Source organism: Oncorhynchus gorbuscha, linkage group LG14 (assembly GCF_021184085.1).
Source record: "Oncorhynchus gorbuscha isolate QuinsamMale2020 ecotype Even-year linkage group LG14, OgorEven_v1.0, whole genome shotgun sequence".
Lineage (NCBI taxonomy): Eukaryota > Metazoa > Chordata > Actinopteri > Salmoniformes > Salmonidae > Oncorhynchus > Oncorhynchus gorbuscha.
Window position 1 is genome coordinate 49,541,118 of NC_060186.1, and position 17,015 is coordinate 49,558,132.

Consider the following 17,015-nt stretch of genomic DNA (forward strand, 5'->3'; position numbering starts at 1 on the left):
GCTTTTTGGGGTTTGTTTGTTTCTGTTTTGTTGCTGCTTGTCTGTTTACTTACAGGTAATATGAGTAAGAATAGTAGCTCCTCCTGGCACGCAAATCAGAGACAGCAGGATAAAGAGATATTGGTGAATGCAAAGTGGGAATCAGTCGGATCAACAAAATCAGAAAATAAAAGTACAAAACAACATTTTATCTCTATGAATTAACTTCCTTGATGTTAGAATTTCATTTTTTACATGCATTCCTTCAAATTGAGCTCCATGCAGTTTTATGTTCCAGTGTAATTGAAGTTAGGGTGCAAGAAAATGATTTTCGTTACAAACATGTTAACAGTTCATCTTTTTGGTTCTGGTTGAATTTTGGGTGTCGTCATTATTGTCATGCATTAAAATACGGTCTCATTCACTTGGACACTTGGACCGTCTTAAGACTGACTGTTTGGTGTTATGGACTCGTCGTTAGATTTAGGCTACAGGGTTACATATGAAACGGTAATGTCTTGATCACCGGGATGGAGATACACAGCGGGGGAAACAAATTGCAGCAAACTAAAGAACAAGCTGCTCGCTACCTGGAAAAACAAGCAACGTTGTGGACCACCATTTTAAAGATGCAGTATCTTCTTTAAGTTGATTTCAGGAAGGGAACCACATTTTCATTATTGTATTAGATCAATGAATTGTGTCTTGCCCATAAGTGTTCATCTCCCCAGCAACTAGTGTTTGTAATGGAATCATCAAATATCAAGAAATACAACATGAAAACAAAACAAGCATACAGATCTTGCCACCACGTTTACGTTTTGGCTCTAACCTTGATTGTTTCTGCGCAAAGCAATTACAAGATTACAATATCCACTTCATTAACTTCTATTGCTTTGTATATCATTGAGTTCTACTCTACTGGTCACCTGATTTTGGAAGAAAAAATAAATCAAGCCATTGCAACTAACAAGAGGAAGAGAGATTCAGACAAACAGGCTCACTGGGTGTGAGAAAAAGACACCTTTCTTATATCTGACGGACTGGGAGGTTGTCAGCACCAACAGCAACCATCAACTACACTGAACAAAAATATAAAACGCATCATGCAACAATTTCAAATATTTGACTGAGTTGGTTCATAAAAATAAATCAGGCAATTGATTGAAATTAATTTGGCACTAATCTATGATTTTGTATCTGTTGGTCACACATACCTTTATTTTAATTTTTTAAAGTAGGGAGGTGGATCAGAAAACCAGTCAGTATCTGGTGACCACCATTTGCCTCATGCAGCGTGACACATCACCTTCGTATAGAGTTGATCATGCTATTGATTGTGGCCTGTGGAATATTGCCCCATTCTTCAATCGCTGTTCGAAGTTGCTGGATATTGGCAGGAACTGGAACAACGCTGTCGCACATGTCGATTCGGAGCATCCCAAACATGCTCGATGGGTGACATATCTGGTGAGTATGCAGGCCATGGAAATACTGGGACATTTTCAATTTCCAGGAATTGTGTACAGATCCTTGCAACATGGGGCCATGCATTTTCATGCTGAAGGCACTGTGTTCACAACATTGACGTCAGCAAACGGTTCGCCCACACGACGCCATACATATGGGTCTGCGTTTGTGAGGCCACTTGGAAGTACTGACAAATTCTCTAAAACAATGTTGGAGGCAGCTTCTAGCAATCCTGCAGTCAGTATGCCAATTGCACGCTCCTTCAAAACTTGCAACGTCTGTGGAAATGTGTTGTGTGACAAAACTGCACATTTTATTAGTGGCCTTTTGTCCCCAGCACAAGGTGCACCTGTGTAATGATCATGCTGTTTAATCAGCTTCTTGATATGCCGCACCTGTCAGGTGGATGGATTATCTTGGCAAAGGAAGGATGTAAACAACAGGGATGTAAACATTTGTGCACAAAATTTGAGATATAAGCTATTTGCGCATATGGAAACTTTCTGGAATTCATCTCATGAAACAAACACTTTACATGTTGCATTTTATTTTTGTTCAGTGTACATTCAAGACATCCACAACAGGTTAAGCTAACTAGTTCCAAAACAAATGCATCTCTCTTTATATTGATTTTCACAGGAGTTCTTTACTTTGGGGACAAAGGGACATTGGTCATACTTCAGAATTCAATTACCATCAGTACTTTTAATCCATTCCAATGGGATTAGGAGCTTATGGCTCATTAGCACTCAATGTACCCCCATTGCTCTAAACACTAGGCCATTTTAAGGCTGAAATTACAAACCAGGAAGCCATCCAAAAACTGAAAAGCAGGCGCTGCAATTAATGCCAATGACTTATATGAAAACTATTCAATGAAATGAACCCCTTCCCCATCTCTCTGAAAAAGATTCTAAATCACAGGGAATAGATTAGCTAGATCTATTACAAATCATTGAACTACTATGCAACCACAACAAAAGTACACCAACATCAAACCAACACAATCCAATTGTTTGTAATACGGAACAAGGACGTTTGTATATGCCAGACTTACTGTAGCATAATTCAAAAGTCACTCTTGACCCAGAAGAGCAATGACGAAGTCACTTTCTTTCAATATCAAAGAAAATGAAATGTTGTTATTGTCACTCAACCCACGTCTGTCACTCACGACCAAGGAGGGGAAAAAGACTTTGGTCGTGACCTTCTCTTATCTCCACGAAGTAAGCCTGGACCAGCTTCACTAAATCTTAAACACCCAGTGAAGAAAATGGAGGAGAAAAAGAGTGAGGAGGAGAAGGACGGGAAAGGGGGAATAAATAAGGAAGCTAAAGGAATGACCTGTGGTGCACGAGGGTGTGGCAGAATGAGATTTCTCTGAAGTTTAAAGGTTATAGAGGGGGGTGGCAGGGGAAATTAGGAGGGAGACAGCTGTAAATGAGCATAGGTCGTTAGGAACGAAGCCCTAATTGACAGAACATCTCGAGAGACGCAGAGGCTGCTCTGCCAATTACGATTCATTTGGAAGGCTCACTCATCAGTAGTCACTGGCACTGCTTGACTGTCCAACACTTTAAACAAAGATACACTGTACACTCAGTGTTCAAAACATTATGAACACCTGCTCGTTCCATGACAGACTGAACAGGTGAATCCAGTTGAAAGCTATGGTCCCTTATTGATTGTCACCTGTTAAATCCACTTCAAACAGTGTAGATGAAGGGGAGGAGACAGGTTAAATAAGGATTTTTAAACCTTGAGACAATTGAGACATGGATTGTGTATGTGTGCCAATCAGAGGGTGAATGGGCGAGACATAAGATTTAAGTGCCTTTGAACGGGGTATGGTAGTCGGTGCCAGGTGCACAGATGTCTCTAGAACTGCAAAGCTGCTGGGTTTTTCACACTCAACAGTTTCCCGTGTGTATCAAGAATGGTCCACCACCCAAAGGACATTGAGCCTGTGGGAAGCATTGGAGTCAACATGGGCCAGCATCCCTGTGGTATGCGTTCGACACCTTGTAGAGTCCATCGAACGGCCTCAATTTGTTGGGGTGAGGGGAAAATCGGGGGGGCAAAACATGTTCTTAATGTTTTGTACACTCAGTGTATCAACCTCATTTGCTTTCTCCAGTACCCTCCGGATTATCGGCACTAATGTCATTCCAGTTCATTGTGATGTTCATGTGTTTGTTAAGCTGGATGATTAGATACTGTGTCGGTCCACCTGGAAAAAAACATGAGTTGAAAAATCATTCATCAACCACCCATGAACTATACAGGTGTCACCCTCTGTGTTAATTATGTGAGATATCAATATGTATACTCTTACATGGCAATTGACTTCTAAGAGGAGAGTGGGAACAACTGTCATTCTGTTAAATGTCCACATGATGGTGCCATATGTCATGGAAAGAGAGAGAGAAAGAGAGAGAGAGAGAGAGGGTGTGCAGGGTAACGGCACCTCTGCGCATATCGTTCCTGCTAAACCTGTTCAGCATGTAGAGATGCGCTCCGACTTGGGAATCGGCACGAGTAATCAATATTTTCCCTTTAAAACAATCTCAATTTCTTTGGAGAATAATAGAACATGTGGGCTTTCCAAAAGCATTTATCACAGGTGCTGGGGACAGTTCAGTTTGCCAGTGTTCATTACAAAACCTTTTCTGGAAAAACTGAACGAAATCAATAGGAGGTTCACAAAGTAATTACAGCACAACATCATTTAGTCTCTCAAGGCCCCAGATCCTTCCTGATCTCTGCAACCTGCCTCCTCCAACATGACCCCAACTGTGTGTGTGTGTGTGTGTGTGTGTGTGTGTGTGTGTGTGTGTGTGTGTGTGTGTGTGTGTGTGTGTGTGTGTGTGTGTGTGTGTGTGTGTGTGTGTGTGTGTACATATTTGTATCAACAAATAAAAACACACACCTGACTGACCAATTCTTCGTAGTAAAGCCTCCATGACTAAAAAGAAAAGTAGCATTTAGACAACAACAGAAGTTTGGGCTTGTATATCAGCCCATGACCTTTCAAAATACGGTCTATTCCTCCATAACTTGTCTAAGTAGGAAAATACTAACACAAAAGTATAGTAAAAGCATGTTGAGTTTGGACTTAAATCAATTCCACTAACAGTCAATACTAGATTGCACAGGAGTTCATATAGGCTCAACCCACTCTCTGCATCAGTGGCTGTCTATTGGGGTTGACTGGGGACTGTTCGTTCGCCAATTAATGACATTAACACAGTTAGATGGTCAACACAGTCAAACACCACAGAATAAAGGCCAGGAAATGTAAAATCTAGTGTGATAACCATGCAATAAACAGTGTTCTGAATTAGTTGAATGAAGCAGTGCCAGAATTACTGAGTGGGATGAGGAGGTAAAGCAGGTGACAAAATGATTGACCTTGAGGCTAGTAAAAACTGAGCACAGCTCAATAGCGTTGTTACTGTATGTATCCTGAATGCAACCCTCAACAAAAAGCTGTCCACCTTATTGTAAATGACAGCAAAAAAGCAGAAACCCTTGAACACCCTGCAGTGGAGTGCTAACGACCCACAGTAAATCACATCTGAATACTACCTCTTCATTGGAAGACACCTCTCCAAGTCCTCAAATAAATATTCCACTTTGCAGCAAAGCTGGGGGTGTTGTCTGTTCGCATTGTACACCACTGGTATGCACTTGTGTGAGTGCACATCCACTTCAAAACTCGTGGCTTTTCAGACCAGCCACTTCAGATATAAAATCTCAGAAGATGTTAAGAGAACCTGGGGAAATCTATACGCTCATAAATTCACTGTGCTGCTCTGAGAGATGGGCCTTATGGGTCCTCGTCTAAATCAGCTGCATGTACAGTACTCTGCCTGCTACCCCTTGAAACCCAATCAAACTCTCTACCAAACCTTGGTAAAACAGTATTACACCTAGTCTTGGCACTACAAAAACAATAACATACAGTACTGTAAGTGTCTTCCCCCCCCTCTCATCCCTCCTTCCTCCCCCTCCTAGTGTACTGTAGGCTGACTGATAGTCATGACCCAGCCTCACGGTTATGCTGATGGCATGGGATGGAGTAGAGGATGAGCTCATGGTGTCGCATAGAGCCAAGTAACACAGCGTTTCCTGTGTACGATGCTCCACTCACCTCTTCTTGACCAGAAGGATGGCTACCAGCACCAGCAGGATGAACACCAGCACCCCAGCACTGATGCCAGCGATCTTCACCACCCTGTCTGTCTGCTTAGCCGGGTCCGGGATCACCTCTGGTTCCTCTGTGGCTCCTAGGTAACAGGAGAAACATAGAGAAATGAAAAAAAAGGGAGATTGTTGTAGTTTTGACCAGGAAACACACAACTTGGAACGGCGTACTGAGTCTTTCCCAGCGGAAGCATGCTTTCTTCGACCACTTTAGTTGACCAGATGGTGGTCCACTCCGCGCCACATACATTCTGTTCCATCACACATGAAGGCATACACTTCCAAGATTTACTGTGGACGTCTTCCAGATTGAGCCACGTCACAGCAATGATTTGAGCACAAACACATTCAAAGAGACATCTGAAGACACAGCTACTCGTATTTCAATACACCGATATTCCAATTACTGTATAATATCTATGTGCACTGGTTCTACACACACTGATATCATGATTATGTTGGGTTTTCTACTAAATACCATCAGAATTGAATTTCTAATTATGTTCCATACCCCCTGTGGTCCCATGAGATTTTCCAAGCATAAATTCATCTGCGGTCTTTCAATACTTAAAAAATCTTCAGAGCCATTAACTTCTGTAAAGCATTGGGTGTGGATCCTCATTATAAAACAAAGAAACAACTATTATATCTTAGTACCCAACGGGTTATTTGCTAAACAAATGACAAAATAGGGACATACGCAAATACTGTTGAATGTTAACAGCAAACTCTTTTCTTTTTTTTTACAATGTACCAAACAATAAAAAGTGAAAACAAATCTAAAATATCTACACTGATACGGTTCCCTCTGATATATTGTAATATTTTGCTATTGATAAATACAAATGCAATAATCCTCTTTCTAATGCAAAACACACACAAAAAAACAAAGCCTAATACTTCCCCCTATTCTCTGGTCTCCCAGTACTTAGTAAAATGTGTTTCCTACAGTAGTGGTACACTGTAATGCTATTGTACAATTTCAACAACATAATTATTCTCTTGACCCAAGTCCTATATCTCCTATAACCTTCAGGGCAAATATGAGGTACAAAGGACATTTATCTCCCGACGCAACACTGAACCTAGTACATTCATTCATACAATAACATAGCCCTTTTATGTCAACAGCTGAATGATTACCAACCGTTTCCTATCAGCGAAAGGAATGACAAATGCGACAGCTCCCATCTTATACCCATCCTCAGATTCAAACGGAAGGTGTTTACGGAGACTGATACAATGGGCCGACTTGCACAGACCTGAAAACATGGGCAAAGGCCATCTTCAACCAGCACTCAAGCCATTATTCCTCGGGGTCAATTCATTGGCCTAGTTTCTACCATGGGAGAGAAGACCAACACGCTGGCATCTGTGTCACTAGAGGGGCCACTCTTGTGTGTTTCACTAACTCACCGCCCTGAGGCAAGAGGACAACTAAAATCTTCCAAAGACAGACTACCCCCCCGCCTCCTTTAGAAAGCTTTCAGGAGCACAGCAGGTTTTAAATAAGTGCGGATTTCTATGACCCTCAAATCCTTTTTTTATATCAAGGAAGGGAAATCAATGGTCAGTGTTTTTCAGAGAGCAGGTTGTCATAATCTTAGATATTTAGATATTTTCACTGAACATTGTACGTAGAACATCATCTGTGATCGGAGAGATCACTAACAAGTTATGGATGGATGAAACTACCCTAGAGATCATGTCCAACAGCCACTAAAACACATCTAGGAACAGAACGCTGGATGTCTGTAGCAGGAGGGAAGTGGTCTCTGGGGCTAAAACGAATCTCTGTCAGTGTAGGGGGGGCTTCAGGGGCATACCCTTTGGGACTGCCTGTTGTACTTGACAGTGGGCCCCCTACCTCACACACCCCTCCCCATGTGCCTCTGCAAACCTCTCCCTCTTTCTATCAGGTTGGAGGGAGACGGAACATCTACAGAAAGTGTCCCAGCGGAGCAGGACAAACTGTCCTTGTCTCTCACGTTGTCACCCACTGGCCATGCCGCCGGCTTTAACACTTCAACACTCCTACAGCTCCCCTCTCTCTGTTTGACAGCTCTTTCACCCTCACTTTAGCCATGCTAACGTACCCAGGAAAATGACTGTACAGAAACAATTTTCTGGTATTTAAGTCCGGTTCAAACGCATTTAGGAATAAAATCTGCTAAATTAACTGAGGCAGAATAGTTTGGTTCTGCTGAGAGTATTCCTGAACTTGGCCACACGGTGATAAACAAGGCTGGACATTACTAGGATAGAACTGTGAGTTGTTCTGTCAAAGGTTGCTTATTATTCATTGCGGCAAATATTATGGAACAAAGGAATGGAGGAGTCAGTCACAGAAAAATGTCACCTTTTCACCAGCTGTTTTCTTCTTCCATATGGTAAAACAGCTGCAATAAATAATCTCATAGGCATAATCCACTCAATGCTTTACATGCAACAGCCGGACAACGCCATCAAAAGCACCATAACAAATGTAATAGAACGCAACCAGAAAACCAATAGGTTTACGAGCAGAGGAGGTTTCACAATAGATGCTGACACCAGTTAAAAAGGTTATTTTATCAGGTCTGCAGCCCGGTATCAAATGTTTTGAGGTATTGCTTGAGACATAATCGCCATCTTGCCTCAAGAATACTTATGTTTCTGTTCGAGTTTATGAGATACGTTCATGGAAGAAAAAAAAGTACAGGAGGAAATTCAAATGGAATTGGATTACAACTATTTTGCAGATAAAATTCCCGGCTTAAAATGAAAATCTATTTTCATTCCTGACAGTGGGATACATGGCAGAGCTCTTATCAAACTCTATCTGGATTCGATTGACAACCTTCAGGCCAATGCGCTTCGGAGACATTTGTACACGGAAAACAATTAATGACAACAGTTGTTTTTTTTAAGTTAAAAAACAAAGCTTTCATATCCAATTAAGTTAGGGCAATTAAGGTGGTTCTCAATTCAGAGAATGAGAGCACTTCTAGCATTTAATCTATCACAAATGGAAAGCGTGAGTGATCGAGTGTGACAGGCACAAGTGGCCAAAGCCTACACATACTCCAAGTGGGATACTGCATGGACACACACATAGCTACTTGAAATTCTGAGCAGGACACAGTTCTGGGAAATGGATCGTTTATTGTTCAGACTAAACAACATTGTTAAGGGAGGATGTAACACTTACATTTGTTGTATCTTACTCTCCTATAGGCTTATTTCGTTATTATTACCGGATTCATAAATCAATAAACTACGTTTGGTATTCTCCTTTTGCAGTCATGAAACCACCCACCCCCTAATTGAAGTGACACTGACGACACAGGCACACATAATTGTGACACTAATAAAAATCATCCACAGTTCAGTCACTTCATAAGAGTGTGTTGATGTGGCCAATGGATTCTCTCTACCAAAGCCATGATGAAAGATGCTACACTATTTTTCCCCCCTGTCCGATCTTTGAAATGAACAACAAGTCCAACCCCTGTTGTGTCAATGCATAGACAGCTGTTAACGGATTATAGATACAGCGCTTTCCACGTCTGATAATCTAATAGCATTTGTGGGCTGATATCTAAGCTTGGCCTTATAAATACACAGCACTTACTATATAAATCTGCATCTTAACTGATTAATAAGAACTGCATTACGGGGATACTCGTCCGAATCAAGGAGAAAAACACACAAACACTCAAACACATAAACATCCAATTGATAAGCATAGAGATAAAGCGGAATGAATCTACGTTAATAATGCACCACTGTGGGCGACAACATAATCACTGACGATGAGTTCCATGTTGGAACTTATCCTATTCTACCCGTGACGTAATGTAAGGCGAAGCAAGCTTGTCATTCCTAGCAAGAACAGCGTCAGTGATGTCAGACTTCGCTGAGAGCTGATGCAGCCATACTGATGAGTATTAGCTGCCACCTTAGGCCGATATCAGGGATCAGATGTTTTGATCAGGAAAATGTTTTGCCTGTAGCAATATCATCATATAGCTCTCTACTGAAGGACATTAAGGGTTTTACTAGTTTCACACCTCCTAGTTTTCATACCTCCTAGTGGAATTAAAGTTGCTGCTGGGGTACATTCATCTTTCTTTTACACTCGAGTCATTTAGCAGATGCTCTTATCTAGAGCGACTTACAGTTGGTGCATTCGTGTTAAGATAGCTAGGTGCTCCGTATGCAAGTACCATGGTCTTGTAGTGAATGCGAGCTTTGACTGGAAGCCAGTGGAGTGTGCGGAGGAGCGGGATGAAATGAGAGAACTTGGGAAGGTTGAAAACCAGGCGGACTGCTGGATAAGTTGCAGGGGTTTGATGGCACAAGCGGGGAGCCCAGCCAACAGCGAGTTGCAGTAGTCCAGATGGGACAGGACAAGTGCCTGATTAGGACCTGCGCAGCTTCCTCTGTGAGGTAGTGTCATACTCTACGGATGCTTTGATGTTTGCAGAGAACGACAGGTTGTTGTCCAGGGTCACGCCAAGGTTCTTTGCACTCTGGGAGGGCAACACTGTGGAGTTGTCTGACTGGTAAGGGTCAAGAAGATAATTCTGAGAAAGATAGCGAGAAAGTTGATCAGAGACAGCACGCTCAAGTGTTTTGGAAAGAATAGCAAGAAGGGATACAGGTCTATAGTTTTTGACGTCAGATGAGTCGAATGCTGGTTTCTTGAGGAGGGGAGCAACTCAGGACATTTTGAAGTCAGAGCAGACACAGCCAGTGTTCAGGGATGAGTTCATGAGGGAAGTGAGGAATGGGAGAAGGTCTCCAGAGATGGTCTGGAGAAGGTAGGAGGGGATGGGTTTGAGCAGGCAGGTTGTCGGGGGGCCAGACCTCACTAGTTGCAGGATGTCATCTGGAGAGAGAGGGGAAATAGAGGTCAAGGTGTAGGGTAGTTCTGTGTGATTGAGACCAGTCAATAGGCTGAGTGAATGAGTAGTGGATGTCGTCACCCATTTTTTCAAAGTGGTTGACAAAGTCGTCCGCAGAGAGGGAGGAGTGAGGGGGGTCGAGGATTAAGGATGCAGGAGACGGTGGAAAATAGTTTCCTAGGGTTAGAGGCAGAAGCTTGAAATTTAGAGTGGTAGGAAGTGGCTTTAGCAGCGGATACAGAGGAAGAGAAGGTAGAGAGGAGGGAAAGGATGTTTTCCTCCATTTGTTTTTGCTTAGCTGCCCGCAGCCCTGTTCTGTAAGCTCGCAATGAGTCACTCCGCCATGGAGCAGGAGGGGAGGGCCATGCCGGCCGGGAGGAAAGGCAACCGTGCGAGTCATGAGATGCGGAAAGGGGGGAGAGTAGGGTCGAAGAGGCAGAATCAGGAGACAGGAGGGAAAAGGATTTAGCAGAAGGGAGAGATGATAGGATAGAAGAGGAGAGTAGTGGGAGAGAGAGAAGTAGGGTGGAACTCAATTACCCGTCGTCTTGATGGGACTATTTGCTTCTATGTCGCCTAGCCTGGTGCCTTTTGAATTTGATGCTGAAGCTAAACTGACTGGCCCTTTAATTGTAGTAAGAGACATAGTCATAAGTACTTGAAATACTTGGCCAGTTAAATCCAATGCACTTGCAAAAATGCATATTCAGCATAAATGTTGTCTATAATGCAGATAATTTCAATAGTGCAAGAGGACAGAGTCCATAATTCGGCAACCTATTTCCCTTTGATTTACATCCCGGATGAGCTGGCACTGTATGAATTGTAACAATTGAATGACCACTCCCTCTTAATCACCAAAAACCAACAGCATGGCTTTATTATGAAAACCAGTGAGCTTTCTCTCTCTCTATCTGTGAAATCCAAAGGGTTGGCACTGCTAGCCCCCTGTTCCCACAGAAACAAGCTGTTCACCAGAGAAGGTGCTTTACAAGCGCGAATGTTACAAATGAATAAGCTTTCCTTAATTCTGCCTCAATCCAGATCCTCGCTGCACGACAATTCTCTTGGAAGAGTGACAGAAAATAAAGTGGCACACACATTATCACGTAACAGTTCTTCGTCGGAGCACGAGAGAGGGCATTCATTGGCTACTGGGAAAAGTGAAATCCAACTGTCCTGTACGGTCAATGCATTAATATTGGGCAAGAAGGACTTTTATTGTTGTACAAATAAGCAAAAATGTAAGTCTTACCTTTCGTTGCAAGTCTCAGACATTGTGTTTTTGTTTCCTGTGGAAGAAAAATACAAATAAAATACAATACAACATAAGGATTTGAATTCATTCAAAAGGGTGGGGTGGCAAACAATGCTCCTCGATGTAAAACTCAGTTTTAAGACAGACTTAAACCCCAATAACCCAATGGGGTAACATTAGAGAATCCTATTGGCTGATAGAGTGTGGTGTATATTCACCTTCTCCACGCTGCTGACGGCCTGGAAGTAGATGTTATAGTTCTTCCTGGGAGCGAGCGGAGGGTTCCAGAAGCCGTGGTATGTCTTGTTGTCGCCCACCGTGAACGGAGAAGGCTCCGGAAGGTTCCCAGGCGGGAGTTCTGCCGCAAAGTAATACGGTGAACCGCCACTGGAGGCGTGGAAGGAGACTGGGACCTGGTAGCAGTCCACGGAGCTGGCCTCCCTGCGTGTGCGATGAGGATTCAGCTCCTCCACTACGATCTGATAAGCACTGCGGAGAGGAACAGGACATCACAGGCAATCAGTCCTCACAAAACAGCACAAGCAAACAAAGTCAGCTAGCCAAACAAAAGCAGGCTAATCTTAAAGCAATCTCTCACTTCACAGAGCACAGAGAGGGCATGCCAAATGAGTTGAACTGCTGGAATTAGCCCTGGCTTGGTAACATCGTACACGCTGCAGGCCATGATATCTCTACCTGAGCCCATTTATCTGCACATAGCCTTTAACTAATAACAGTCCATTCTCTCAGACTAGAGAGAAAGGGCTCATGAAACTCCGGTGGGAGTAAACAGGTCGTGTCTCTCATTAGTATTACAAAGTCACACTGACGTGCTTCGTCTCTCCCCCTAAGGGTCTTAACGTGGCAAGACACGCACTAACCACAGTGCCAGGGCCACTTATAAACACAGTGCAGAGCGAGGAGAGGAGGAGAGGAGGAGCGCCCCTCGCACACCCATGGAGCTGTAAACCTAGCAGAACCTCCTTCCTTCCACCCTTGGTAATGACTGCCCGGGGGCGCATCTCTCTCTCTCCCCCCGTCCGCCCTTCCCTCACCATTAGCGCCCAGCGGCATGACAGCCTTCGCCACCTCCCTGACCTTCCATAGCTCCTATTTTAGCTCAAAGCGCCGCAGATCTAAAATGCAAGTGACACTCCATAATGCCGGGCGCAGATGGACACAAAATCTGCCCCCTTCCACCGAAATAGAGTGAGTACTCTGGCTCGTTTCCTCTTCCTTGTATCGCTTGTCAAACTGTTACAAATTACCTGAGCAGATGGCCTGAAGGCTCATTATAGCTCAATCCCTAATACACACCTTAACCAAACCTCTCTAAATTACCCCTGCACAGAGTTGCTGCGTGATTAGCCAATCAGCTTTCATCAGAGCTTGGCCAGTTTTACGGTGCACAGCCAAAACTGGTCAAATTAAACTATCCTTTTGATAATGCACTCAGGCCACAATCTGTCCAATTCCGAATCACTGTCTATTTTAAAAACACACATCTTTGTTTCATTGGCACTCCTAAATCCTTTAAAGGCCCATACCTTTACTACGTCATCCGTTTCGTATGACATGTTACACCCTGAAAAATGTCATATTGCATATAATTGTTTTGCATTTCGTATGATATGTTAAGGGGTCCATTTCGTACAATGTGTTACGAATTTGTTGTGCTTAAGATCCTGGACTGTATCTTTAATTGCTACACAGAATTTTTTTGATATTGAGATAAAAATGGCTGCATTGGACCTTTAAGCAGGTAAAAACATGACATAATCCTAGTGGCAGTGTATTTCCCAATCCTAATACCCACCCTCCATTGCATATTTGGTATCTGATTATGCAATTCATCTTTATGATATTTGTAACAATACTCTACACAACGTCTGTATCCCAGACAAAAAACAGCCACATTTAGAGGGGTGTGTGACATATCAGCAACAACTGCCACATCTACTGCGTGAGTGCCTGTGAGGAAGAAATGTGGTCAGCTGGTTTTGTATTCAGGGCTGTTGTCCTTCCCCTCCCCATCTGCGGCCCCTCCAATTTCACAATCGAAGCCCAGGCCTGGCCGCATAATAGCTGATTTACTGAATCTGAGAGCAAAGAGTTATCTTCAAATTCCCTTTATGACAAGTACCTTCAAACTCCATATCCCTGCCGATTGTGATAGGGGAGGGGAAATGAAAAGGCACAGGCCAACAATGGCCAAATCAAATAGAGATCGGCGGGGCCATGGACCTGAATATCTAAATTCCCTGCAGAGTCTCTGCAAACATTACCCAGCACTGCTCTCTCTATTTGTGGGCTGTGCTGCATTAAGGGACAGGGAGGGACAGGGACCAACACAACACAAACGTCCTGACAGAGAGGTCAGGCAAGCGGACGGAGGAGCTTCATTAAAATGATTGGATGGAACCTTTGGACTAGAACAAAGCCAGGCATTAGTACTCTTACCTGATAGGGGCACCTTTGGCCTGAGCTGGCTTCAGAAGGACCGTGATGGTGGTGGCCGTCTCATTCAGAAACGCCTCGGATCCATCATACTCCTCCAGAGTTGGGGCTGGGGGGGGGGGGGGGGGGGGGACAAGATTTAAATGCAAAATCAGAGATGGAGGAAAAATGCAAGAGTGGGGGTAATCGACGGCAATGGGTTGTACTATGTTGAAGGCTTGGGGAAAGCATGCTCCGCCAAGACACATTATGTTTCATTTTGGACTTGGCTGAACCTGACTTTATTATAGTACTGCAAAGTGCATAGTAAACAGCCCCTCTCCTGCTTGGAACATGGTTTCTAATGCATTTCTGAGAATTGCAACCCAACAGTTTTGCCAAAAAAGCGTGAAATGATGTTTCCTGTGTGATTACAACTAAATTGTGTACATTACATCTCTTAAAGATTGAACTAGGTGTTTAGTGCAAAAAGCACAAGGCCTCTCTTACTTAAGAAAGGCTACTGGCCTTATTTGCCAATATATCAAGAAGCTTTTAGCTTCCATTCACCTGCTTAATTTGATTGCTTTAAATTCTGTCTGTGGTTCGCATTATTATCTAATGAGGTCCTAGGCTGTCACTTCAACAGATTTCAAATACATCCCTGTCTAGTGCACGTTGAGTGCTGCCAAGATTAGAGTTGGGAAAATAGTGTGCTGAAGAAAATGACTCCAACAGGTATGGAGAATCCATATATTCCATTAAGCAACCGAGTCTGATACAGTAACCATTACAGACAGATATCTCAGCACTGTGCTTAGTATTATGGGAGAAATGGCTCTGAAAATCAAAACCCATAACCCAACCACATTACACATTAAAATGCACCATTTTCACGCCATTTTGGTTACTTTGCTTCCTAGATGCTACTTGCAGCTGAAGTGCTAACAGACCCTTTTTAACGTAACGACAACAACGATAACAGTTATAACATTATGCATCAATTTAACACAACTATGATAGCTACTTATTATATACAATAACCCATATTTCCTCTGGTAGCACTCCTTATAGCCTAGCAGCTGCAACACCACTGCCATTGCATATGTAATCTACCATACTAGGGAGGATCCTCTCGGTCAGGTTTCCCTTGTAAAAGAGGTCTTCTGACCTCAATGGGACTTCCTGGATAAATAAAGGTTAAAGGTCCAATGCAGTTGTCTCAATATTAAATCCTTTTTGGGTAACAAGTAAGTGTACCTTACGGTGATTGTTTGCAATCCAAATGGTCAAAAATAGATAAAATTAGCTTCTTAGCAAAGAGCAATTTGTCAAGCAAGAATTTTGCTAGGACTCTCTGAGTGGGGAGGGGAGAACTGACAACTAGCAGTTATTGGCGGAGAGGTTTGGAACTCTCTTATTAGTCTATTAACTTGTTTACCGACTGGTGTTGTCACCGGGCCGGCCAAAACTCCATCCTACCAAAACAGGCTGAAATTTCAGGGGTCTTTTCAAACTGCTCTTACACTAAAAGGGCATTATCATAGTATTCACAATTTCACAGTATTATTCCAACCTCATTTGGAAATATATACAGAATGTACAAAACATTAAGAACCATGACATAGACTGACCAGGTGAAAGCTATGGCACCTTATTGATGTCACCACTTCAATCAGTGTAGATGAAGGGGAGGAGACAGGTTAGAGAAGGATTTTTAAGCCTTGAGATAATTGAGACATAGATCGTGTATGTGTGCCATTCAGAGGGTGAACGGGCAAGACAAAAGATTTAAGTGCCATTGAACGGGGTATGGTAGTAGGTGCCAGGTGCACCAGTTCGTGCCAAGAACAGCAGAGCTGCTGGGTTTTTCATGGTCAACTGTTTCTGTATCTGTAACTGTGTGTATCAAGAATGGTCCACCACCAAAAGGACATCCAGTCAACTCGACACAACCGTGGGAAGCATTGGAGTCAACATGGGCCAGCATCCCTGTGGAACGTATTCGACACCTAGCAGAGTCCACGACCCCGACAAATTGAGGCTGTTCTGAGGGGAAAAAGGGCGGGGGGGGGATAAATGTACCAGAGATGTTGGTGGTGATGTTGAGTGTGGTTGGGGGCCCGAAGCCCTTGATGGTGCTGGCTCGTATGATGAACTGGTAGGTGGTGCCAGGGTGCAGCTGGTTGAAGACGTGGTGAGAAGTGTTCCAGGGCAGCGACACGATCAGAGGAGGCCGCAGTAACGGCACCGAGGGGTCAAAGGATCGAATACCATTGTAGCTGATCTGTCAGGGGAGGGAGAGGTGAGGGAAATACAATATTTACCTAATGAGCTGTCGACAAAGTGTTCAAGCAAATGGTAATGAGGTTTCTGTTAAATTATGCCGTGATGGAAACTTTTTTATCCGTCTTTAAGTAAGCGGAATGCACATACATAGCAAAGTACATAGCAAAGTTTTAAATAATGAAATTCGTTTTCAGTGATTTTTCTGCATTGTGTTTACAGCATGCATACAATCTCATAAACCTGGACTAAAATGTGTGATAAAGATTTTGATCATGTGACTTCCCATGTCATTATGTCGTACGTGTCATGTGACTTCCTATGTCATTATGTAGTAAGTGTCATGTTACATTCCCATGTATTATGTGGGCCAGTGTTCTCATACTCTCACAGCTTGATGACATTTGAGAATAAGGAAATGTTTCTTCCATACACCCCATTGCACACAAGCAATGAATCACTGTGGTTTTTACCTTAAATAATACAATACA

At 43.1% G+C, this 17,015-nt stretch overlaps 1 protein-coding gene across 13 annotated transcripts in view; it reads right to left on the reverse strand.

Annotated features, from left to right (window-relative positions):
* ptprk (protein tyrosine phosphatase receptor type K) overlaps positions 1–17,015 on the reverse strand; it is a 144,440-nt gene that overhangs the window by 15,233 nt on the left and 112,192 nt on the right. For 6 of the 13 annotated variants that reach the window (XM_046298267.1, XM_046298270.1, XM_046298269.1 and 3 more), the window contains exons 10-14: positions 16,324–16,525; positions 14,263–14,368; positions 12,021–12,291; positions 11,800–11,836; positions 5,603–5,738 (exon numbers count right to left, since the gene is read on the reverse strand). In XM_046298267.1, coding sequence (XP_046154223.1) covers positions 5,603–5,738; positions 11,800–11,836; positions 12,021–12,291; positions 14,263–14,368; positions 16,324–16,525 — 752 coding nt within the window. Of the gene's footprint in view, positions 1–53; positions 84–4,378; positions 4,415–5,602; positions 5,739–11,799; positions 11,837–12,020; positions 12,292–14,262; positions 14,369–16,323; positions 16,526–17,015 lie in introns of all 13 variants that reach the window. The other 7 variants (XM_046298263.1, XM_046298261.1, XM_046298266.1 and 4 more) reach the window with 2 other exon arrangements.